The sequence below is a fragment of the Bubalus bubalis genome, chromosome 6, assembly GCF_019923935.1.
Source record: "Bubalus bubalis isolate 160015118507 breed Murrah chromosome 6, NDDB_SH_1, whole genome shotgun sequence".
Taxonomy (NCBI): domain Eukaryota; kingdom Metazoa; phylum Chordata; class Mammalia; order Artiodactyla; family Bovidae; genus Bubalus; species Bubalus bubalis.
The window spans coordinates 112,616,228-112,640,676 of NC_059162.1; the positions used below are offsets into that span (position 1 = coordinate 112,616,228).

The 24,449-nt window shown below is 48.0% G+C and overlaps 1 protein-coding gene and 1 long non-coding RNA gene across 9 annotated transcripts in view; one reads left to right on the forward strand and one right to left on the reverse strand.

The window, feature by feature from the left end:
- Positions 1-5,303: 5,303 nt before the first annotated feature.
- ATG16L1 (autophagy related 16 like 1) overlaps positions 5,304-24,449 on the forward strand; it is a 43,556-nt gene continuing 24,410 nt past the window's right edge. For 2 of the 8 annotated variants that reach the window (XM_044945293.2, XR_006552011.1), the window contains exons 1-10: positions 8,234-8,252; positions 9,476-9,569; positions 14,703-14,808; positions 15,526-15,599; positions 16,425-16,676; positions 19,779-19,844; positions 22,443-22,529; positions 23,177-23,233; positions 23,462-23,509; positions 24,140-24,242. In XM_044945293.2, coding sequence (XP_044801228.1) covers positions 8,240-8,252; positions 9,476-9,569; positions 14,703-14,808; positions 15,526-15,599; positions 16,425-16,676; positions 19,779-19,844; positions 22,443-22,529; positions 23,177-23,233; positions 23,462-23,509; positions 24,140-24,242 — 900 coding nt within the window. In that variant the 5' untranslated portion in view covers positions 8,234-8,239. Of the gene's footprint in view, positions 5,574-8,233; positions 8,253-9,475; positions 9,570-14,702; positions 14,809-15,525; positions 15,600-16,424; positions 16,677-19,778; positions 19,845-22,442; positions 22,530-23,176; positions 23,234-23,461; positions 23,510-24,139; positions 24,243-24,449 lie in introns of those variants that run through there. The other 6 variants (XM_044945294.2, XM_006041756.4, XM_044945295.2 and 3 more) reach the window with 6 other exon arrangements.
- LOC123334180 lies at positions 10,779-12,051 on the reverse strand. Its single transcript, XR_006552012.1, has 2 exons — positions 11,942-12,051; positions 10,779-10,919 (listed from the first exon to the last, which is right to left on the reverse strand). It is a non-coding gene; the product is annotated as an uncharacterized LOC123334180 (long non-coding RNA).

Here is a 24,449-nt window from a genome sequence, read left to right on the forward strand (position 1 = left end):
GCCTGAAAGGGAACATCATTATCATCCAAAAAGTGACATTTGGAGGAATCATCAGCATGTCTGAAAACCCATGTCAGTTGGATTCTTGGCTATCCTTGGTTCACTCTAGCAATCACTAGGTTTACTAGGCTACAATAAACAGTTAACACAGGAACATGGTTAACTTATCTTGTGTGCGAGAGTGCTAAGTTGCTTCAGCTGTGTCTGACTCTTTGCGATCCCATGGACAGTAGCCTGCCAGGCTCCTCTGTCCATGGGATTCTCCAGGCAGGAATCCTGGAGTGGGGTGCCATTTCCTTCTCCATTACTTGGCTTACTTTCACTTTAAGTGATCTACTTTTGAGAAGAGCTAAAAAGGAGTGGAAATAGAGAATAAAGATCAAGAGCCATATTTTTTTTAAACCAGGAAATTGTATTTTTAAAAAAGAATAAAAGAGAAAAAAAGAACAGAAGAGAATCAAAACCCCTGGGCACTGCCTTCCGGCTGGCTCTTTTTTACTTTGTAAGTCCTTATATTTATAAATAATCACATTCAGATTCTCCTTCTTGCATAGTGAGCTCCTTGAGGTCAGGATCCAAGCCTGGACTGTCTTTGTTTCCAGGCAGAACTAACCGTGAGCCTGACCCACATTAGGACCTGACTGTTTGACCACTTGCTGATTGAAAGTTAAAGGAAGGCAAGAGGACCCAAAGGGAAAAGACTGGAGTCAATAGGCCCATCCTCAGAAGGTTGGACTTGAGTTCCTCAGAAGCAGAGCATCATTTCACGTTTATTGTACATCCATTCCAGACCGTCAGAATCCATTTCATAGATGCTGCTGCTGCTACTGCTAAGTTGCTTCAGTCGTGCCGGACTCTGTGCGACCCCACAGACGGCAGCCCACCAGGCTCCCCCGTCCCTGGGATTCTCCAGGCAAGAACACTGGAATGGGTTGCCATTTCCTTCTCCAATGCATGAAAGTGAAAAGTGAAAGTGAAGTTGCTCAGTCGAGTCCGACTCTTAGCGACCCCATGGACTGCAGCCAACCAGGCTCCTCCGTCCATGGGATTTTCCAGGCAAGAGTACTGGAGTGGGGTGCCATTGCTGCTCTCCAAAAAAGCATGCTGAATCCTTAAGACAATCACTATTTACCAGGAAAACAACAACACAAACCACTCTTAAGATCCATAATTTGTTTCTGGAATATTCAGACAAGTCACTTCCCCCAGCCTTCCTATTACTCATCCCCCTCCAGCCATTCCCCTCAGGGTCCTGGGAACACACCTGCTCCTTGCCAGGATACCCTCCCTCTTGGGCCCTGATTTCAAATCATTTCAAATTATTCTTGGTTTTAAGTATTCTAGAGCCAAACTGCAATGTCAGCTGACTCAGAGATTGCACAGTGGAGTGCAGTAGTTCCGGCACAGAGGCTAAGGTCAAACTGCTTGCATTTGAACCCAGGTGTGCCCAGATCAGTGACTCAACTCCTGCATGTCTCAGATTCTTCAGATGTAAATGAGGCTAAAGATGCTAACAGTAGTCAATAACAACCTTACTGAGCATGATTGTTGAGAGGGTTAAAAGAATTACAATACATGAAATTTTCAGAAGAGTGCAAGGCCCTTAATATTGTAGAAGTGTTCCTGCTTATTAGTTATCTCCCACAGAGCTGAAGAAATGATTTTATCAATAAATCTATGGTCATTTCTGATGCTAGGAAAGACTGATGCTGGGAAAGATTGAGGGCGACAGGGGAAGGGGGTGACAGAAGATGAGATAGTTGGATGGCATCATCGACTCAATGAACATGAGCTTGAGCCAACTCCGGGAGATAGTGAAGGACAGGGAAGCCTGGCATGCTGCACTCCATGGGGCCGCAAAGAGTTGGACATGACTTGGTGACTGAACAACCTCAATGTTTGTTCCTATAACTTTTTCTTGCGTATTTAGTACATGTATGTTGTTCAGTCAATAAGTCATGTCCAACTCTTTGCAACCCCATGCAAAGAACAGGCTTCCCTGTCCTTCACTATCTTCCGGAGTTTGCTCAAGCTCATGTCCATTAAGTCAGTGATGCCATCCAACCATCTCATCCTCTGCCGCCCCTACGTACACGCATAATGCACAACAATTAGGAAATGCATATAAAATATAGAAAATACATACAACAAAACACCACCAGCCATGCTACTGCCCCAATATTTTTTTTATATTCCACTCATTGTTTAAACAACATTTACTGAGCACTTAATCTATGAAAGGCTTCAAGGGAATTCCCTGGCAGTCCAACTTTTAAGACTCTGTGTTTTCATTGCCAAGGGTCCCAGTTTGATCCTTGGTGGGGGAGTTAAGATGCCACAAGCCATGCCACAAGGCCAAGGTGGGAAAAAAAGAGAAAGGCTTCATACTCTTACTGGAGATTAAATGATGAACAAAGACAGACGCAGCTCTTGCCATGGAGGTTACAGTCTGGTGGGGTGGGGAGACACGCCTTAACCAAGTAATGAATGATAAAATACATGTAAAGCTGCAATTGTGTTAAGTGCTGGAATGGAGAGGCACACGTGTCATGGGGAGATCTGACCTAATGTGAAGGTCAGTTATTTGAAGGTTGTGAGGAAGAGACTACTGAGCTGAGAATTAACTCAATAGGAATCAACTCAGAGAAGCCAGAAGGGAAGAGTTTGCCCAACAGAGGCTCAGTAAACCCAACGGGGGTGCAGCGAGAGGGAGCAGAACAGAGGAGGTGCCACCACTGAGGCTGCAGTGCGCACTAGACACAGCTGGCTGGTTAGGGAGAGGGCAGACCTGCAGAGCTTTATAACCTTAACTTAATCATTATATTCTCCATTCATTCAACAAACGTTCCCTATGAGGACCAGGGACATTTACATCAATTCGATTTACATCATATACCGTTAAGTCACCTGTGTACAAACAAGTTCCATTCCAAGAGTGGGTTTGTGAGTCCAATTTGGTCGTAAGTCCAACAAAGTTATAATAACACTATCAGCTATGTAGTACTGTACCATAATAGCCTTATAATACATTTCACACGAATAGTACTTAACAAACACAAAAATAAAGAAAATATTTTTAATCTTACAGTAACATAAAAAGTACGGTATTACAGTACAACAGCTGGCATACAGGGGCTGGCATCGAGTGACCAGGCAAGAAGAGTTACTGACTGGAGGAGGGAAGATGGTAGAACTGAAGGATCACCAGCAACAGGAGATGGAGGGCAAGCTGCAACATCACTCATGCCTGACGTTGATAGAACACACATTCCCATCTTTGAAAGTTCAAAATGTGACGGTTTGTATGTAGGGAACTTATTAATGCTTTTATTATAAACTGTTTTTGAACAATAAATATACAGTAATTTTACTTTCATTGGTGGAAATTAGGACTCCCCTGGTGGCTCAGGTGGTAAAGCGTCTGCCTACAATGCGGGAGACCAGGGTTTGATCCCTGGGTTGGGAAGATTTCCTGGAGAAGGAAATGGCAACCCACTCCAGTACTCCTGCCTGGAAAATCCCATGGATGGAGGAGCGTGGTAGGCTACAGCCCATGGGGTTGCAAAGAGTTGGACACAACTGAGCAACTTCACTTTTCTTTCTTTCTTTCTGGTGGAAATACAGGTTTCCACCACCACCGCCCCCCCCCACCCCGCCCAACTTTCCATTCTTATTAACAATGCTGATGGCTTCCTCTGTGGTCATTTGTCCAAGTATCTGTTGGATACATTCCTGTAAGGGGAATTGCTGTTCCTGACAATTCATTAACGTGTTTTAATCACAATCTTGTGTGTTGGGGGGGCAGTGGGGGGGGGGTGGGTGGAAATCAGCATACTCAGCTGTCTAGAGCTGAGGCTAGGCTCTTCTGAGATTGGTACCACTATTACACGTAGAGGCATTTTTGGTGACTTTCAGAACCTGCTTCTTCATTTGCTTCAGTGTTAGGAAGTCCCTGCTATTTCTGATCCCCATGGGTTTTTCCCACTCAGTACTGGCTGCCAACGAAATATCTTTGTGGCTCTAGAAGCTTAACCGCCCTACTCCTGAGGTCCACAGGAGATCAAAGGCTTTCTTATCTGCTTGTGAAGGATCGTCCTCTGAACTTTAGATAGAGAAAGAGAAGGCAGTTTCTGACATACCTTTCCTCTCCTCTGCCTCCTACTTCGTCCAGTTCCAGGCAATAAATTCACTGACTTGTTAAAGACAGATGGAGCTCAAGTGATTCTACTACAGACTAGGTTTTCCATTCTACTTAGTTGACACATACCGTATTCTCCTGAGACTTCCATCTCCCATTTTTCTCTACCAGCAAACTTTTTTTTTTTTCTTTCAAAATCCTGTTTGTATCCCCACCCTTAAAATACTTTCTAACGACCCATTTACTTTTAGGTAGTAGACAATTTCTAGGCTTCTAACGATTACATTTTCTTTACCTGTTCTTTGCAATCCATTTCTTCATTAAAAAAAAAAAAACAGTCTTTTCCAAGACTAATGCGGTGCTCTTGCTAAAGCAACCAAACTTGATTAAGACTTAGAAAGAAAAGGAGTATCTAGGTAAAGTTAAGCTTACCATGCACAGGCACAGTGTGAATTGCATTATATAGGTACTACTTTTAACCCTCACGGCAATCCTGGGCGGTAGGTATCATTCCTTCCCCATTTAGGGGCCGTCCCCATTTCACCTGGGCTTCCCACGTGGCGCTAGTGGTAAAGAACCCGCCTGCCAATGCAGCAGATATAAGAGATGCAGGTTTGATCCCTGGGTTGAGAAGATGCCTTGGAGGAGAAAATGGCAACCCACTCCAGTATTCTTGCCTGGAGAATCCCATGGACAGAGGAGCCTGGCGGGCCATAGTCCATAGGGTCGCAGAGACTGTAACACAACAGAAGCGATTTAGAGCGCGAGCAATTTTACAGACTAAGAAGCTGAGGCTTAGGAAGGTTGTCACTTATCCTTGATCACACAGTTACCATGTGGGGGGTTTACTTCTGCTCAGTAAACTGAAGAAAACAGAGGTAGGCTAGGAAAGAAAGTATAAAACACGGAAAAGCAAGCAAAGGGGACAGCAAGTGGGCGGAAGCCGCCCTTTGTTTCCTTCCCCAACCCGCAGACCAAGCCTCCAACGCGGCCCGCACGCCTCCCAGCGGCCACATCTCGGCCACAGGCACTTCCGGTATAGAGATGATGTCATCAGCCAGCGCCTCAAGTCGGCGCCGGACGCCGGCGTGCGCGTGGCGCGAGACGTCTGATGAGAAGGCGGGCTTTCCGGCTCGGTTCAAAGCCATTTCCGTCAGGAGCCGGAAGTCCGTCCTGGACGGCTTCGGGGGCGGCCTCTGCGTGGAGCTGATCGCAGGGGCCGCTGGCCTTCCCGCGCCCGCTGGTTCCCTCATGGTGCGGGCCGCGGCCGCCAGTCTGCGCTCGGATCAGCGGCGCTGAGGCGCCGGGGCAGCACGCGACATGTCGTCGGGCCTCCGCGCTGCCGTCTTCCCGCGTTGGAAGCGCCACATCTCGGAGGAGCTGAGGCGCCGGGACCGGCTGCAGAGGCAGGCGTTCGAGGAGATCATCCTGCAGTGTGAGCGGCGGACGGGCCCGGAGGGCGGGCGGGCCCCGGGGGCGGGCGGGCGGACCCCGCCGAGGCACGCGGGGCCGCCAGCAGGAACCCCAGGCCGAGCCCCGGCGCCTCTCGCGCGCCTCGATGCCGGCCCGGGTTCCCAACGCCTGGCACGGCCCCATGCCTTTTTGTATCTTTTCCCCTTTTCCGTTTATCCTTGGGTGTGACTGTGGACGGTTTCCCTGCAAGCCTTGGATTTTCTTCATGGGCAGGCGCCGTGCACGTTTGTATGTGTAAATCCCAGGTGCTCCGCACACAATACTTGTGTAATTAAATAGACAGCTTCCAGAAACGGGCTATTTCGGGCATCGTGTTACTGAAGCGGGCACTCACTTGAAGCATTAGCATAGTGCTCTGAGTATGTTTGCCTTTCATTTCTTAAGACCTGTCCTTACACTCCGCCTTGGTGTTCTTTGTGACACATCTTGAGTCTTAATTCACTTTTTAGTCGGGATATAGTAGGCTTTACTGTTACTGAAAACTTGGATATGAAAAAGGTGGCCCACACCCACCGCCGCCGCAGCAATTTGAGTACACAAATATTTGTGCCCTTCAGTTCAGTTCAGTCGCTCAGTCACGTCCGACTCTTTGTGATCCCATGGACTGCAGCAGGCTAGGCTTCCCTGTCCATCATCATCTCCTGGAGCTTGCTCAAACTCATGTCCATTGAGTCAGCGATGCCATCCAACCATCTCATCCTCTGTCTTCTCCTTCTCCTCCTGCCTTCAGTCTTTCCCAGCATCAGGGTCTTTTCCAGTGAGTCAGTTCTTCGCATCAGGTGGCCAAAGTGTTGGAGTTTCAGCTTCAGCATCCAATGAATATTTAGGACTGATTTTCTTTAGGATGGACTGGTTGTGCCCTTAGATGCCTTCTAATGAGCATTTCCTTACCTTGCCCCCCATTTTACCCTAACTGATGACACATTTGGGGGAAGAAACGGGCACTCTTGGAACCTCTGGTTCCAGGTCTACCCCTTGAAGTGTGCCTTTAGGTCTCAAATTCTGTTGATGATGAGGTTCAGTGTAATAGTAGTTAATGTCCTTCACTGAATTCTGATCATGCTAAATTTGTGGTTTCTACACATACCTGCAGGTTAGAATTAGATGGGGCTCTTTTAAAAAATTAGAAAGTCCTGGCCATACCCCAGACCAACTAAACCACAGGAATGGGCTGGGACACAGGGGTCAGTATTTCTTGCTGCTCCCCAAGTAATTCTGATGTATAGACAAGCTTGAGTGCTGCAGTATTTGGCACGTATTGTTTCACTTTCTTTCTGAAAATTCCCTGAAACAGGTCCTGTTGCCCTTTATACAAATGAGGAATCTGAGACCGAGAGAGGTTAGGTAGTTTTTCTGGGCTCCGGGTAGCACGGCAGAGTAGATAGGGTCTGGATTAGGACCCAGACTTGATGGCTCCTAACTTTTTTGCATTTTTTGCTTTTCTCACATGTTTCCCCAAGAAATGGTCCTAGCTGAGCTCATCCTCTTAACTAAAGTGGAAGAAAAGGGAGATGATGGGTGTGCCGCTGTTGCGCTAATTCCTTACACTCTTAAGAGACTGGTAGCCCAGTTCAGAAAGCCAGAAGCACAGGAAACTCCTTATTCAAATGTGACTCCTCACGGGTTACATAGATTCTAGTCACCAGGTATTTCATCACATGCTTATTCTTTAAAAGCTGATAACACACTAAAAGTCAAATCGGGTTGGCGGTCTGACCACAGTCCCCTTACCAGCCTCACTTACCTGCGTCTATAAAATCGGGGTGAAGCTTGCCTTGCCTGCTTCATAAATGCAGTGCTGGGCATACAAGTGCTTTGGAAGCCATCTACTTAATTGCCTATAAATGGAAGGTGCTTGCTTGTCATCGCATTGACACAATTGAATGTTTTTCTGCACTTTGAAAATGGACATCTTGAAGGAGGGTGGAGGATGTCGAAGGCTAGTCAGAAAGACAGGTCAGTCCTGTTTTAAGAGGGACCATGTCTTAAAACAGCCTAGTGAGGAGTACAAGCCTGGGCGGGGGAGCGGTTGGAGAGGAGACCAGGGTGAGGAGCAGCAGGACGCGGCTACCCTGGCCTGTGCAGATCTCTGGTTTAGGCAGGGGTTGACTGTGAAACGGTCCCACTCTTCATTGCCCCGCTTCTCAAAGAGGGGGGCAGAGTTTGCTGTCAGTCCTGCCTCTGGGCCTGAAGAGGAAGATGAGAAGAGGCCGTGGGGACTGCAGGAGGCCTCCCCTCCCTCTCCATCCTGCTCTTGAGTGAGAGGAGCTTTTAGGAAGGATCCCTTTTGAATACCTCCTGTCCTTTGAAAGACCCAATATCACCAGGCATCCCTCTGTAATATTTTTGAAGATCTTTATCAGGGCCCTTTGACACAGGGGAACATTCAAGGTTAGAATCCCTTCCCCTTTTCTGAGGTAGTTTATTAAATTAATATCGATGAAGACAGTGTTTCTGTTTCTACCCAGGCTTTCTGTCTTCAGAGATCAAAAAAGTGGGGCTCAACTCTTTAAGAGGAAAGACAAGCTCTTCTTGACCAGGAGCGGTCACTGGCATGAATCCTATGGCATTTTTGTCATGAAGGACCTGTCATCTCAGATGTGTGGGATTAGTGAAAGCCCACATCACATGTGGGTTTTCTGTAAGTTTCCCAGCGTCACTTTCTTGTTCTGCTTAGTGCACCCCCTTCCACTTCTGATCTCACTGGCCCCTGCGTGCACGTCATTTCTAGCCCTGACTTGACTTTTGGTTTCCTTTATTGTGCTCCCTGTCACATTTATTATGGTTCGAGAACTCCCTTTTTTGAACTCTCTGCTCCTGTATTCTTCAGCGTGTTAGGATCTTGCACCTAGTTGGTCAAGCAGGGAACCTCAGGATAACCTTTGACTTCTTACTGATTACTGTCTGTTAATGTCACTTGTTGAGTCGCTAAGTCATGTCCGACTCTTTGCCACCCACGGACTACAGCACACCAGATTTCCCCATCCTTCACTATCTCCTGGAGTTTGCTCAAGTTCAGGTCCGTTGAGTCGGCGATGCTGTCCAACTATCTCATCCTCTGCTGCTCCCTTCTCCTTTTGCCGTCAATTTTTGCCAGCATCAGGGTCTTTTCCAATGAGTTGGCTCTTCGCATCAGGTGGCCAAAGGATTGGAGCTTCAACATCAGTCCTTCCAGTTACTACTTGTTTTTAAACTGTGTTGTTTCACCATTGCCAGTAAGAAGAGGTCTGAATTTTCTCATCCTGCCCTCTCATGTGTTGGAGTGACTTTATTTCTAGCCACCTGCTAGGCAGCTCTAGACCTGCCTGGACTGTCTGTCTGCTTCACCTGTGAAACCATCTGAGAAAATGAGTAAAAACTCACTTTTTCTCTTCCTTTTTATTCTTGACCTGCACATTCCCCACCCGTGTGTGTTTTAGCTCCTGTGGTCAGGGGCTCTGGTTTGTGTCTGTGTTCCTAGTGCCCTGACCTGACTTTAAGGCAGAGTCTTCCTCTTGCACTTAGTGGTACATAGCACTTCATTTTCCCGTTGTGTTTTGGTGTGTTGTTTGTTTCTTCTTCCCCAGATAGGAAGCTGTGGGGGTAGAAAGAATGGAGAGGGGAAAGTTTTTGGGGGGAGTTTTCAATTCCTTTGTCTGGCTGCCTGTGCTTAGGCCAGGAAGCATCTAAGGAGCGTGTGTTCTGGAGTTTGGGCGACTGCTGCAGTTGGTGGCAAAGTGCAGTGTACCTAGGACTGTGATTCCTCTTAAAAGTGAAACCAGCCCCGTCATCTTCTGATTATTTTTTTTTTGGTCCAGATCTCTATAAGACATTAAGTAGTAATTAAGTGTACATAGGTTATATTAACTTTTTTTTCTTTGATAGATAACAAGTTGCTGGAAAAGTCAGATCTTCATTCAGTGCTGGCCCATAAGCTACAAGCCGAAAAGCATGACGTACCAAACAGGCATGAGATAAGGTATTTGGAAACTGTCCTCTGTTATTTATGTCCCCCTTTTAATTGAAATTTGTCTCAGTTCAATTGTCACTTCTCTAATTTCGAAGCAAACCAAGTACTGTGTTTGTACTCCAGTTTTGTTTGGGCCTCCCTTGTCACTCAGCTGGTAGAAAATCCGCCTGCAGTGCGGGGACCTGGGTTCCATCCCTGGGTTGGAAAGATTTCCCTGGAGAAGGGAAAGGCTTCCCACTCCAGTATCCTGGCCTGGAGAATTCCATGGACTATATAGTCCATGCGCTCGCAGAGTCAGACACAACTGAGCAACTTTCAGTTTACAGTTTTTAGTTTTTGTCAGTTCCTTTCAAATCGAAGCTTCTGAAGCCACATAGCTGAAATCTTTCTTTTTTTTTTGAAGGCATGTAGGTGTTTCCCCACCTAGAAGGCTCATCATCAGTACGATGTGAGCTTGAGAAACTGCTTCAGACGAGCGGCCAGGCCAGCTGCTCCTTTAGCCTACGAAGCCTCACTTTTTCTAAATAATAAGGTATAAGTACTCTTGAACAGATTTACATAGATCTTGCTGGTACAGGATTGAAAGGCCTGTAAACATAAGCGGTCCAGGTCTGTTTAATCTTTTTTAGTTCAGTGTGTTGCAGCATATTTTAGTATGCGGTCACACTAGTGAGTTTCAAAAAGCTTTGTTTTTTGTTTTTTTAAAGAAAGACTAGGGGGAAATCTGCATTTTAATAGGAAGGGTAAGTATTGCTTCATTAAATGTGTGAGTGTATGTTCATGTTAGGGAGTTTGGTATGTTTACTTGGGTCATTCACTCTCTTTCTGAGGCTCCTAAGTAGCTTAAATGGAATCATTCTAGAGTCTTACTGTCCTCCTTTTCCATTTGTTCATCATGTTTGTTCAATAGCTCAGTGGGTGAAGAATCCAACTGCAGTGTAGGAGATGCAGGTTCAATCCCTGGGTTGGGAAGATCCCCTGGAGGAAGAAATGACACCCACTTCTTGCCTAAACAGTGCCGTGCACAGAGTAGCTTGGCAGGCTATAGTCCAAAGGGTTGCAAAGGGTCAGATATGACTATGCATGCATACAACTTACATGGTAACCATACCATTCTTGCTCTAAAATCTACATGTTTTTTGGTATGTCAGTTACATTTTCCCATTGTAAAAGCAAAGTTGATGGTAACTTGGGGTTTTAGAAGAAAAACAGAAATGCTTGGGGTAGCTTATTTCATTTATTCCGGTCGCCATATCTGCTCATTACCTGCCATCCATGTTTCCTCATCTGGTGAGATGGTCTCCGGAAGGACTGGAGTGGAGAGAGGGACAGATGGCCCAGCCTCAGCTCCATTTCTGCCTAAGAACAATTCAGGAGATCGTGCCTAAGCTGTGGCCCTGGGAGGCCTTCTCAGTATTTAAAATAGTAGTTGCCGTGTTCTGGTCAATTTAGGTGTAGAGACGCCATGTGACCTTTTTTCATCTAAATTCAGTCAACTGAAATCCTGAAACATTTTATTTCTATTTGGTTAGACTCTTGGTGGCCAAGGTAATGGTGCTTCAGCATCAGTCCTTCAAATGAATATTCAGGCCCCAATACTTGATGCAAAGAGCCAACTCATTGGAAAAGACCCTGATGCTGGGGAAAATTGAAGGCAGGAGGAAAAGGGGGTGGCAGAGGATGAGATGGTTGGGTGGCATCACTGACTCAGTGAACATGAGTTTGAACAAGCTCCGGGAGATAGTGAACAGTAGGGAAGCCTGGTGTGCTGCAGTCCTTGGGATCGAAAAGAGTCGGACACGACTGAGCGGCTGAACAACAAGACTCTTGGTGACTATAGTCCTGCATCTTTTATCTATCAGCCAAATTCATTTGCTTGGAAAACTACTATAAATAAATATACAACATTCTTTTAACTGAGTATCACTGGGGTGGTTGGGCTTTCCGGATAGCTCAGCTGGTAAGGAATCTGCAGTGCAGGAGACCCTGGTTTGATTCCTGGGTCAGGATGTTCCCATGGAGAAGAGATAGGCTACCCACTCCAGTATTCTTGTCTGGGAAATCCCATGGACAGAGGAGCCTGGTGGGCTACAGTCCATGGGGTTGCAAAAGAGTCAGACACGACTGAGCGATGAAGCACAGCACTGGGGTGGTAATGTAAATGGAGGTCCTTGCTTTCCTGCAAACTTGTGTTCCTAACCAGGCCTCCTCCTAACTGCCTCATTCCTATCCTTATTTTCCACAAGTCAGCTATGGTTTCTTGTCCTCAGTGTCCCGACGCTCCCCCTCTGCAGTCACCGGGCCGGTTGATTCTTTGCCCACAGCATCCTCTGCGTCTGTCCCTTGGTTTGCACTTGTGTGCCGCCCCCTTCCTTGCTTACCTGTGCTTCCGTTCCGGGACTGTGGCGGGGGTCTCGTCACTGAGACAGGTTGTGACTGCAGTGTGGGCCAGGCGCTGGGCTGTGAAGATGAACAAGCCAGAGTCCTTGTTCTCAAGGACCTGAGCCGCGTGGGGAAACCAACTCAAAGAGGTGTGTGCTGGTGGGTGTTCCCAGAGACGGGGTCTGATTGGTTGCGTTCTATGTTTTCCCAGCTGTCCTTAAGTCCTGCCCTGCCCGTCCCATTCTAGTTAATTCTAAAACACACTGTGCTTAAAAACCTTCCTCTCATCAATTATCTGGCTCCCCTCGTCAGTGTTTTAATCCCTTTGCTAACAGAAGAGATTAAAGTGAAACTCTTGGCCTGGGGTGTAGTTGACTCCAACCGTTTTTTAAGTATGCTACCTGGACTGCAGCCTCAGAAATTTGTTAGAAATGTGGAATGTTGGGCCTCACCCCAGACCTCCTGTTTCAGAAGCTCTCAGGATGGGGCCCAATAGTCTTGTTTCAGGAAACCTTTTAGGTGATTCTGGCGGCCTCTAACATTTAGGAACGACTGTCTCAGTGGCTGCTCAGTCCTTGTGAGCCACCCGAAGGTCCCAAGAGCGTGTTGGAGACACAGACCATCAGCGCAGGTTATCAGCCCTTTTCTAGGACCTGGTGAGTCCATCTGGGATGAGGCCCAAGCCTCTCTTAAAACCTGCTGTCTGGATGATTTCTTTTTCTCTGCCTAGTGGAGCACTGGGCTTTTATGAGAAGTTTGACTTTTTTGGTGAGTAAAATTGGAAGCAGTGAAAAGGCTTTAAGCAGAGGAATGAGCGCCCTGGGTCCTTGTCTTTGTCTCAGGGATCTTTTCTCTACAATGCCAGCTTCTTGGAAGAAGGGACTAGTTTGATGTTTTGCTTTGCTTTGCATTACAATGAGAATTTGATAGCAGTTATTTCTTATCTTCCTAATTCTCACACAGAGTCAGTTACCCAGGCCTGTTGCTTTTATTGCCTCATTTAGGGTGGTTTCTGATAAGGCATGTGCCATTTTCTAGTCTCCAGACTTTGACCTCTTGGGCCAAGATTGAGGAAGCACTGTTGCTCAGAGAACACAGAATTAGGGTATCTTAGCACCTGTGTAAAAACACTTCTAGAGACGGAGGGAGCATCACTCTGCTCCCCTTTCCCTCTTTATCTCTTACTAGTCACTGGGAGGAGATGGTCCCCCCATCCACCCTTCAGGTGGTGGTACCCTAGGTTGCCAGCCGTCTTTCCCCTGGGCGGTGGTTTCAGCTGCTCACTACAGTCTGATGGTCTTCATCTGTAGCTCCAGCCGAGACCCATTTCCTGAATCACCCACCCACAGTCTGATCACCTACTTCTGGTTCTGAGGTAGTCTGCACACACCTGCAGACTCTCCCGAACTCCGTCGACTCTCAAGGTGGCCTGAACTCAGTCCATGGCTTCAGATGAATTTGTTTGCTGACAGCGTCTCTGTGTCAGCCTCCAGCTTGGACCTCTTTACTTGAAGTCAGGCTCTAATAAATGTGCCGTTTCTACTCGGTGTGCCCTCATGGATGTCCAAGGTGACCTCATTCTTCAGCCGCCACCGCCCCCCCACCTCCTCCCACAGCCCTTCCTCCTGAGGTGGTGACATCTGCCTTTGATCAGCCTCTCAGGCCAAAAGCCTTGAAGTCATCCCCGACTCCTGTCTTTCTGTTGTTCCCCACGTCCAGTTCAGAGGCACGTCCTGCAGTCTCTCTCCGCAGTGGATCTAGCTCGGATCTGACCTCGTCTCACCATGTCCCCTGCCGCTGCCCTGTCCTGATCTGCACTTCCTCGAGTCCAGACTGTAAAATAACTTGCTAACTGATCTCCCTGTTTCTGCCCTTGCCCCCCTGCAGTCTGCTCTGCACCCAGCCGCTATAGCGAGCCTTTGAAACGTAAGTCATTCCTCTGCTCAACACCCTCACTGGCTTCTGGTCATGCAGAGGAAAAGCCACAGCCCTCGGCGTTCTGGGAGACTCTGCGTGGCCTCCCTGCTCCTCTCTGACCCCCTGCACCCCTGCCCTGGGGGTGCAGGCACACTTACCCTGAGAAGCCCGCTTCCAGCCTCTGCGCCCCTTGCTGTTCCCTCGCTCACACGGCCCCGTCCCCCGGCCCGCACGGCTAGTTCTTCACTGCTGTCGCGTCTCCAGTCTGGCGTCACCTCTTGGGCTGCCTTAGTTACTCCACGTGGAGCAGGAGCCCTCTCGTCCTGTTCCTTCTTTATTTACGCTGCTAAGTTTTTCTTCACAGCACATCTGACCACCAGCCTCCGTCCGTCCTCTCCCTTGTGGTCTGTGCTCTTGGCCAATCACAGCGTCACGTGGGCAGAGCTTCGTGTCCCTGCCTTCTGCCCACTCCCAGAACAGGCCCGGCTCAGAGCTGGCTCTCACACACTTGTTGACTGAGGGAACTGTGTTGTCTCCTCCCTGTTCACCTGAACGTCATTCCAGAAGCCATCTTTTGTTCCTGACACGGCTGGTGGTTTGGGTTGTGACTGGTGGTTTTACCTGTGTCTCATGGGTCCCACTTTCCACTTCAGGTTGGTAGTGACTTATGACTCCACTGGCCTGGAGAACTGAACTGTTTTATTGGCTGTGTTGTCATGTACAGGCTTCAAATTCCAAAGTTACTATTCCACTGTGATGGAAGGGGAATAAGGTCTGATTTTTTTCTTTTTTTCCCCCCTCTTTTTTGCATGTTCTCCTCATCTTCCTGGTTGGGGCATTTAGTCCCGGACATGATGGTTCATGGAATGATAGTCAGCTGCAAGAAATGGCCCAGCTGAGAATTAAACACCAAGAAGAGCTGACTGAACTGCACAAGAAACGTGGGGAGGTAAAGAAAGATAGCCCTTCTCATCTCTCCCTGCGGGTGGGGGCGGCAGGGGACAGGCACTTCCACGGGCATTTGCAGCCATCCAGGTTGCATACAGCATTGCCAGCTCTTATCTGTGGGAATGAAACAACAGGAAAGGTGAGGATTCCCCCCCCCACCCCAATATCAGCAACCCTCGAGGTAACTCCCAGGTGGCATGAAAGGGACAAGCGGAGAAAACGTAGAAAGAACCCTATTCCTCAGTTGACTGAACATTTTACTGATAACCATCATGAAGTGTGAACTGTGCAGTTTCAGAAAAATTCATTAGGATGAAGCACCTTCTGGGCTTTGTTTGCCCTGGATGGTGGTCTAATGGCAAGTTATAAAGATCTTCAGCTGCATTGATGGTTTCATCAGCTAAAGAATCCGGAAAGGCAGCTGGGGTGGAGAGGTAGACAGACGCTCTCAGCGGGAGCCCGGCAGGCAACCTGGAGCATCATGGGTCTGTCCCAGGCTGCCTGCAACGGGAGGCGCATGCTGAGCTTGTGAGCCTTCCCGTCGGCCCTTCTCTCTTTCACCAGCTCGTTTCTTCTTCCTGCCTTGGCCCAACCCCACAGGCACAGGCACCTGGTTTTTGTTTTGTTTTGTTTCCTTTAAAATAAGTCACTATTACTAATTTCCAACTGAAGTCCTAAACTGTTTTGTTAATGATGAACATGTTCTTTACCCCCCCAGTTAGCCCAGTTGGTGATTGACCTGAATAACCAAATGCAGCAGAAGGACAAGGAGATGCAGATGAACGAAGCCAAGTGAGTAGAGCCAGGCCTCCTCCAGCACCAGGCGTGGGGTCACGCTTGCTGTTCTGCCGCCCTCTTGTGCGTGGGGCCCACAGCCCCCACACTGGACGCAGCACCAGCTTCATTTCTGTGCACTCGTAGCACGGGCTCCTTTTCTACCCTCTGGGATGCAAAAGGCAAGCACAGTGCCCCCAGGCCTCCGGGATCCCTGCACCCACACACCCGCCTGAGATGTAAGCTTGGCTCTGGGAAGCGAACGCGAGGCAGTCCCAGCTCTCCCCACGGCCGCTGCCACCTGTGGGGCGGCATCTCCTGTGGTGGGCGCGGGACCAAGAAGGGGCTCAGGAACAGGGGCGCGCTTATGAGCAGGTTATCCTTCATCTGGGAGAAGCCTGCCAGACGAGATAAACAGAGCCTCCAGACCTGGGACCTTCAAGCTGGAGGGGAGCCTGGGTTTCCTCTGGGCCTGTTCTCCAAGTCTGCTGCGAGGGCTCTCCAGAGGCTTAGAGAAAAAGGTGGGGAGCTTGCTCAGCCTCAGTGAGGGCGAGACCAGTTGGAATGCACGGATCCCTGGCCTCCTGCTAAGCTCCCATCACCACTATTGTTCAGCCTCAGAAGCTCCCTCTTTCTTCCCACCCTGTTTCTCTGAACGGTGCCTTAGCTTGTCGTTCAGAGTCTGGTGAACTTTGCCCGAGGTGTTGCCTCTGCTAATGGAATTGTCCCTAAACCACGGGGGCTGGGCTCGGCCAGGTGAGGTGCCCGTGCTGGTGGCTGAGGTCACTGCAGGGCCCAGGCTCACGCAGCTCTATGGTTTCGCTCCTCTCCTCATGCTTTCAGAATTGCAGAATACCTGCAGACCATCTCTGACCTGGAGACCGAGTGCCAGGAGCTACGCACTAAGCTTCAGGACCTTGAAAGAGCCAACCAGACCCTGAAGGATGAATATGACGCCCTGCAGATCACTTTCACTGCCCTCGAGGAGAAGCTGCGGAAAACTTCCGAGGAGAACCAGGAGCTGGTCACCCGGTGGATGGCCGAGAAAGCCCAGGAGGCCAACCGCCTAAACGCGGAGAATGAAAAGGACTCAAGGTGGGAGATGAACCCGCAGTCAGTGAGTCTCAACATTGGTACAGTAGAACCTAGCAAAGCAAGGCACACCTGGCAGCTCTAACCACGGGGAGGGGGCGTCAGGGAACACCGACAGAAGGAGAAGGGGCAGCCGTGGGTATAAAAGAGACTTGCGTTTATGAAAACACTTTTATAACTGAGCCAAGGATTACCTCCCTGAAGGGCTTTGGCACATTTCTGTATTTGCCAGTGAATTCTTTCCATGTTTCAAGAAGAAAAGCTAATTCTTGAACATTATAAATTAAACCAGAATTAGAAAAAGATTAAAATCCTCCCCCTCATTTTATAAAATTGATCCAACCAAAAATTCTGATCTTGCCAGTGTACGGAATGACTGTGGGCAAACGTCACTAGTAATAAGAGTCTAAAAGATTTAGAACATTTGATTTTAAATCCCCACGTCAGTAGTTCAGAATTTGAAAAGATTATCGTAGGTAAAATCTAAAAGAACGAATACACGGAATAGGAAAGAACCTTAATAACGATGAGCCTTAGTCCTACCAAATACTGTGTGCAGAAAGATTTTGAAATCTGTGTGAAAACAGAAAGCAAAAGGTAGAAGGAAGAAATGTTACTCTGTTGTTTTGTGAAAAGTTCCTAAATAGGAGTATTGGAAGGCTTTATAAACATGAAAGGTAATGGTAATAAAAAATGAACCGTATGAAAACCATAGGTTTCTTAACATTGAAGGACACTGTAAAACAACCAATGAGGGTGTGCAGCTGTAAAATGCATGTCCTTAGTATAGCCTGTTAAGAAACAGGTCAGCATTCAGACAGATGGATGTAAAGCATAGATCGTAAAAGAAGTGGACGGGCTCCGTGAATTTGGTTAAAAGGGTTGTTGGGAGGAAGGTAGGTGGGACGTTTCTGATGGGGGGCGGGCTGTTTTTCCAACCCTCTGGAGGGCTCTGGAGACGGTGGGTGCCTGCAAGGTGTTCCTCTTGCTGGAATTCATCCTAAGTGAGTCATTCATCCCAAGTGGCTCACAAATACGATTCCGTGATCATCTGTTATTCACAGAAGTGAAAAGTCAGAAGCGCTGTCTACCTTGGGAGGAAAAGAAACTGATATTATTGTACAGTGGGATTTTATGAAGTCATTTAAAAACAGACATACTTAAGGTAACATTAAGAAAAAGTGAGCTATCCTTTTCATATTCTTTCTGTCTCACGTTTAAGTTAAATTGTGTAGCTTATAAGGGCTTCCCTGGTAGCTCAGCTGGGAAAGAATCCCCCTGCAATGCAGGAGACCCCGTGTGATTCCTGGGTTGGGAAGATCTGCTGGAGAAGGGAACGGCTACCCACTCCAGTGTTCTTGGGCTTCCCTGTGTGGCTTATACGTGGAGCTCTTAGGCAGCTGGGGAGCGGTGAGGACGTGGGGGTTTCCCTGGACATTGATAGGCTGCAGGTGAGAACCTGCCTGACGGAGAAGCTGGCCTGCGGCTACGCGGAGGGAGCGTGCTGGAACGTCGCGCAGACAAGAACAGCCGGGGCTTTCTGGTGACAGCGGGGCGTGAGGCGGGTGGCACACCGGCCCCAGGTGCGTCCCAGGAAATGTTCTCCTGGGAATGTGCCCTTGTGCGAATCACCCTCTGGCTGCGCCTGTGGGGCCTGGGCGTTCTTTTCACCACCTGACACAGCTAGTTCCTCCTTCTCGGAAGCCTCTCCCCTACCCCTCTTCCTACCAGTTTCCCAGATTAGGTATCCTTCCCCTTCTAGCAGCTTCTGTTTACCTGGGTTGCAGTGGAGCGCTCTTTTGAAATAGCTGCTCGTCTGGGTGTCCCTGCAGGCACAGTGGCCGCTGTGTGGGGCGCTCCTGGGGAAGCCGTCAGCTCTCAGAGAAGGTTTCCTGTCGGCCTTTCTGATGAAAGAGGGCTGCGGCCGTTTTCTTCTCCCTGTGCCTCGAGCTGTATGCCGTACCCGCCCCTGCCGGGTGGCTGCCTGTCCTCTATGGGAGCGTTACACACCCCATGCCAAGGCTCTGCTTTTCCCTCAGAGATGGTTTAGAGGTCACCTCTTAATTCCACCTACGAAAAATCTGTTAATTTTTGTGTTTTTTGTCACTTACCCTGTAAACTGACTTTTCATCTTTCAGGTCAGGCATGGGATTGAGAGTGTAAAGCATTTTGTTAAGCTACAGCTTTGTTCTGTCCCAAATTCTGCTGTGTCACGTGCAGGACCTTGCCCTATTTGAAAGTTCCCACTATGGTAGAAGCATTTTAGAAAAAAAATTTCCAGCAGAATTCTTGGCCTGAGCTCAGGAGCAGGGCTGGAGTTGTAGGTTGGGGGGGGTCCCCCCACCTTAAAGGCAAAACCACAGATAGAAGTGAAATCGCCGTGGAAAAGCGAGGGAGACCAAGGCTTATAGGCTAAGAAGCTCCTGAATTTAGGACTTGGGAAGGAAGGCCAAAAATGGTTCTGAGAGGCAGGAGAGAGTGAAGCAACTGCGGACCCTGTGAAACTTCTGCCACAGCCCAGACTTGGGTGTCAGCCCTAGTAAATTGAAGCTGCATACATTTTTGACAGCTGAAGAATCTCACTCTACCTCAGCTTCCGCGTCTGTAAAATGAGAATCGTAGTATTCACCTTCAAAGCTTGTTATAAGTGTTAAATGAGTTAAAACCTGTAAAATAATAAAACCATGCCAGGAATACCTACATTTTTATTTATCCATGCTCTTGATATGTTAGTGTGAGACTGTTTACTGCAGAAAACTAAGTCTCCGTCATGACTAACCCTGGATGAACCTGGTGCACGCTTCTGTCCTGAGAGGCCCTGGGTCCCGATGGACAGGCTTCTCTGCTGGTTCATTGTTTTCTCTAATAACATAATCCCTCCTAGGGCTTTGAAATCCATTATAATGGGGTCCTTTCTGATGCTACAAGTGTGGGTTTGGGCCTCTGGGTATGTTTGCCCAGGGTAGTAGTTACTTGAATATTCAGTGTATTTAAAATATGCACTTAAAATATATTATTAGAGCTAGGAGTCTTTTGAGAGCCAAACCCCTTGTTTGCTTTAAGTAGACGTAAATAGTGGGCTTTTTTTTTTTTTTTTTTTTATAGGAGGCGACAAGCCCGGCTGCAGAAGGAGCTCGCAGAAGCAGCGAAGGAGCCTCTGCCAGTTGAGCAGTGAGTAGAGAAGTGCATATTAAAACTGTGCTCTTAGTCATTTGGTTTGCTCTTCTGAAGTAGCTTTATAATGTTTTGTTTCTGTGAAACCATTTTATAGATTGTAGAAAGAAAAGTAAAAGACTTAGAGAAAATAAAAAACACTCATTACTTTCCAGGAAGTTGTTGGCTTCCAGGAAGGGTGAGTTCTGACTTCCTTCACCCTTAACCAGCGACAGCCTCAATGTCTTCCTGTTGACATCCTGACCCACTTTCTACCTCTAGTTGGAGCCGTTGCAGTGTGATGCTGGGCTCCGGTTGTGTCTCCTGCTCTCTGCTTGGTTTGTGACTTCATGTGGAGTTTGGGCAACCTTTGAAGCCTGAGTAAAAACTGGGATCTCCTGGAACACAAGGAATTGAATCAAGATAGAGTTTTTCCTAATCTGGAGTCAGGTGGAGGGTCTTCCCTGAGATGTGAGGCTTTGTTTTGAGAGTGGTGGGTATTTTGGTGACTAAATTCCTTTTGCTCTGGTTCAGGATTTGTTTCCCACCCTGCCCACCACCCCCACCCACCCACCTCTCCCGCCATTGAAATAGATTGTGAAATACAGTATTATGGTTATGATCCTTTTAAAATGTTGGTTGCTTCCTTATAAAGGGAGGGGAGTGGTTTCATTTCATCTAGGGGTCATCGGCCAAAGGTCTTGACTTACAGCAGATCTCACACCAAGCCTTTGCTTTTAAATGTAGCGTGTGTGTCTATCTTCTGCTTTCCCACATGGGGAAAGTGAATGTCAGGTATTTTTGCCCAGAGCTGCAAAGTAGATAAATAGTTGATCTAGAAGTGAGATTTGGTTCTCCTTTAAAGTAACAGCTGATGAAAGCATTGTTTGTCTTGCCTGCTATTGGCCAGTGTGAACAGGTGAATAGGTGTAGAAAGGTCACATGTCCTGCCCTAGACACAGAGCAAGTGGTGGGGCAGGCTGGAGACCTCAGGGTGTCTGTAAAGTCCTGCTCTTACTCTCCCATGCTTCCCTAATTGTAGGGCTTCTTCCATCTTTGAAGGGTGTTGATAAGTTACCAGATGCTGGTGTTTTCTCATGGTTCTCGGTCTTTGCGCAGTTTCAAGTACCTGCAACTATTCAGTTCTGTCTTAAACCATTTACTTGGGCTCAGCTCATGTTTATCACTCTTGCTGTCTCTGCTGTTCTGTTGTTACCCTTGTGTGAACACAGATGACTCTCCCAAACCACCAGTGAGAGGAGAAGAAAGCCCAGCCTGTTCTCTGTCTTCAGGCCCGCCTTTGTTCTCCTCTCAGCCCTGGCCAAGATGGGGGTCAGTTACACGGGATCCTGGAATCAGTAGCCAAGGAAAATAAATTTACTTGAACTTGGTTTGACTTGCTTGGTAACAGGTACTGAAGTATAGATTATATTTACATAATCCAGATAATTAATCATGGGAGAATCTCTTCCAAGTTCCTGTGAATCCAAACATTTGGTAATAAAGTCTCGGGTTATTAGTTTTTATCAGTTTACTTCTCCATGAAGATTGCAACTTGGTAGGAGGTCATTAAGACCAAACTAATTACTTGCCTTTTCTCCAACCAGGAAAATGGGGAGGAAGGGGAATTCCAGAGGGGCTTTGCATCTGGTGGGATAAACAGCAGAGGATCACATTCTTTTTTTTTTTAGTATTTATTTGGCCATGTCAGGTTGCGGCATGCAAGATCTTTGTCCTTTGTTGTGGCCTATGGGATCTTTAGTTGAGGCATGTAAACTCTTAATTGCGGCACGTGAGATCAAGTTCCCTGACCAGGGATTGAACCCAGGCCCCCTATGTTGGGAGCACAGAGTTTTAGCCACTGGCCCACCAGGGGAGACCCCAGGAGCACATTATTGTGACTTATTTTGCATGTAATGTGATGAACTCACCAAATGTCAGAAACACCAAGTATTTAAACATAAGCATCAAACAGCCAGAGTCAAAGATGAACTGCATTTAGACTCCGCTTTCCTGTCTTCCGTTCTTAAGTGGTACTTAGTGCTGGGTTGTTTACGCGCCTGTTGGTCTCCCTGCCCTTCGGCAGTCCATGTGCTTACTGCCCTGGACGCTCCCCTCATCCTGGCGTTCTCCTGCGCACCGCAGCTGCCCCTCGCTGTCCTCCATGTGTTGCTGAGCCCGCCTCCTGGGAACTGTTTCTTGCTGAGTGCCACAGTCCGGCGGTTGGCGTGCAGGAGACTTCTGAAAAGGAAAATCTTCCTTGCTCCTGGTTATGTGGTTAGGGACTTAATAAGCCATTATTTCAGTGCTTTTCAAATGGGAGCTGTCTTTTTTTTTGGGGGGGGGAGCTGTCTTTAGACCTGAAGAGATCCAAAGCTCCCTTCTCAGGTTATTTTCAGCTGGAGTTCTGGATCCGACTTAGATTGTTTCTTTTCATGTTGCTCTGATGGAAGTTCTTTTTCTTCAGAGAAGTTGAAACCGGCTCTGTCCCAGCTAAGACTCCTGGGCCGTATGTGATTAGGAAGTGGTGTTGCCTGTTGGCCTTAGCAGAGCAGGCCCATCACAGAGCTTCTGTTCAGCAGAAGCAAAGACTCGGCCTCTCGCCCTTCTTTCCAGGGATGATGATATTGAAGTCCTCGTGGATGAAACCTCTGAGCACCCTGAGGAGACCTCTCCCGTGCGAGCCATCAGCAGAGCGGCCACGTAAGTAGACAGGTTGTGCCAGGAATGGGGGGCACCCTGGCAGCCGCCGTGGGCAGGACCAGAGAGCAGTGCGGGGCCCCTGGCTGAGCGTGCAGCCCCTCTCACTCGACCATGGAGGGTATGGGCTCCAGAGCGTCCCCATCTTTCTCCAGTTGCCCCTCCTTAACTAGGAGGGAGCCATCCCTCAGTGGTGCCTCCAGCCGTGAAGAGAAGCAGAAAGAAGTGGTAGCGACTTCCTGGAAGAGGGACCTTGTTAGGCTGGGTGATTGTTTAGAGCACACTGTTTAATTCTTATCAGGGCTCCAGGATTTTTTTTTAATTTGCCAAAGCAGGACCAAAAGGATGGGGTTTGTCCTTAACCATACTAGAAGTTGTTAGGTCAGTTAGTTTATTGTCCAAAGCATCATTTCCGGGGAAGTTAATTTAAGGCTAGGGAATCTTACTCTTTTTGAGATTTCAAGGCTGAGTGTTCCCTTTTATCTTCCCTCTGTTTTCTGGTGGTTCAGTCCCTGGAGGGTTTTCTCTGCTGGAGTTCGGGCACTCGGTGGGAAACATACCCCCAGGAACGAACTTTCGTGGACTGTTTTTGATTGATTGTTTGGGCAGAATGTTTCTAAGGTTTAAACCTATCCTCCCCTCCTCTTTAGTAAGCGACTCTCGCAGCCTGCTGGAGGCCTTCTGGATTCTATCACTAATATCTTTGGGTAGGTTAGAAAACCTTCACCTTTCCTTGTGTGTATATATATGTGTGTATAAATATACCCAAGTACATGTATATGATTTGTTAGTGTTTTTTAAACGTGCACCAGAATCTCAGTGCAGAGTATATGCAGATGCCTTAATTTCAGCTTTTCATTTAGCTTCTTCCTTTTTTCCCTCAACTTCCTCTCTCTTAATCCCGCTGCGTGCTGACCTCTGGCCTTACCCTTTAGTCTGTCCGAGTCTCCCCTTTTGGGACATCACTCTTCTGATGCTGCCAGGTGAAAACATTATCCTGTCCTAGCCCAGCATGCGAGTGTGGGTTGCTGATAACCACGTTCATCACCGCTTCACTGCCCAGCCATCACGCATCCGTGTGCCAATAACCAGGACGCTTTGCATGCGCCTAGGCACCCCGTCCGCCCTCTGAGCGGGGCAGATAGGTTGAGCTCTTTGTACAGTTAACTCAAGCTCTGGCCGCTCTTCCTTTTGGCATGTGTTCAGCTCCACCCTGACCACAAGCGTACCCCGAGGATGATGGTAACCAGGCATAGGAATCATGTTGAAATAGTTTTGTGAAAATACCCACGAGCCCCCTCGGAGCTCGTGGTCACTTTAAGCTGAGGATGTGTCTAGCGGTTTATTTGATGGGGGCAGCGGTTGTTCAGGCTTGCTTTTCAGTGTTGTGTTTTGGAGTCCGTGAGTTAGCGAGGAGGAGAGCGAAGGTAAGTGCTGTCTTTCCAGTTGTCACGGTGTCAGGGGGCTTCCGACTCGGGGGGCTCGTTCTGTGGTTTGGAGGGTCTTGAAGGGAAAAGAAGCTACTGATAAAAGGCGTCTTTGAGTCCCTGCTGAGAGGTGGGCGGACAGTGAGCCCACACAGTCCTAATATTGTCCTTTATGTTACTTCTTAGGAGGCGCTCTGTCTCTTCCTTTCCAGTTCCCCAGGATAACGTGGATCCTCATCCCGGTGCTGGTAAAGAAGTGCGAGTGCCGACGACTGCAGTGTCTGTCTTTGTAAGTGTGGTTTATTATCCCCAAGCCTCATCCAGATTCTCGCGGAAACAGCCTGACCATTGAAGGATCCTTTCTCCTGCTGCAGCTAAGCTTTCTGTTCCTATTTCATTTACATGGAACTTTTACACCCGTTGGCTCTCTGATAGAAGCGATTGATAATATTTTGATAAGCAAAGCAAGATTGCTTTGTTAAAATAAGTAAAATGC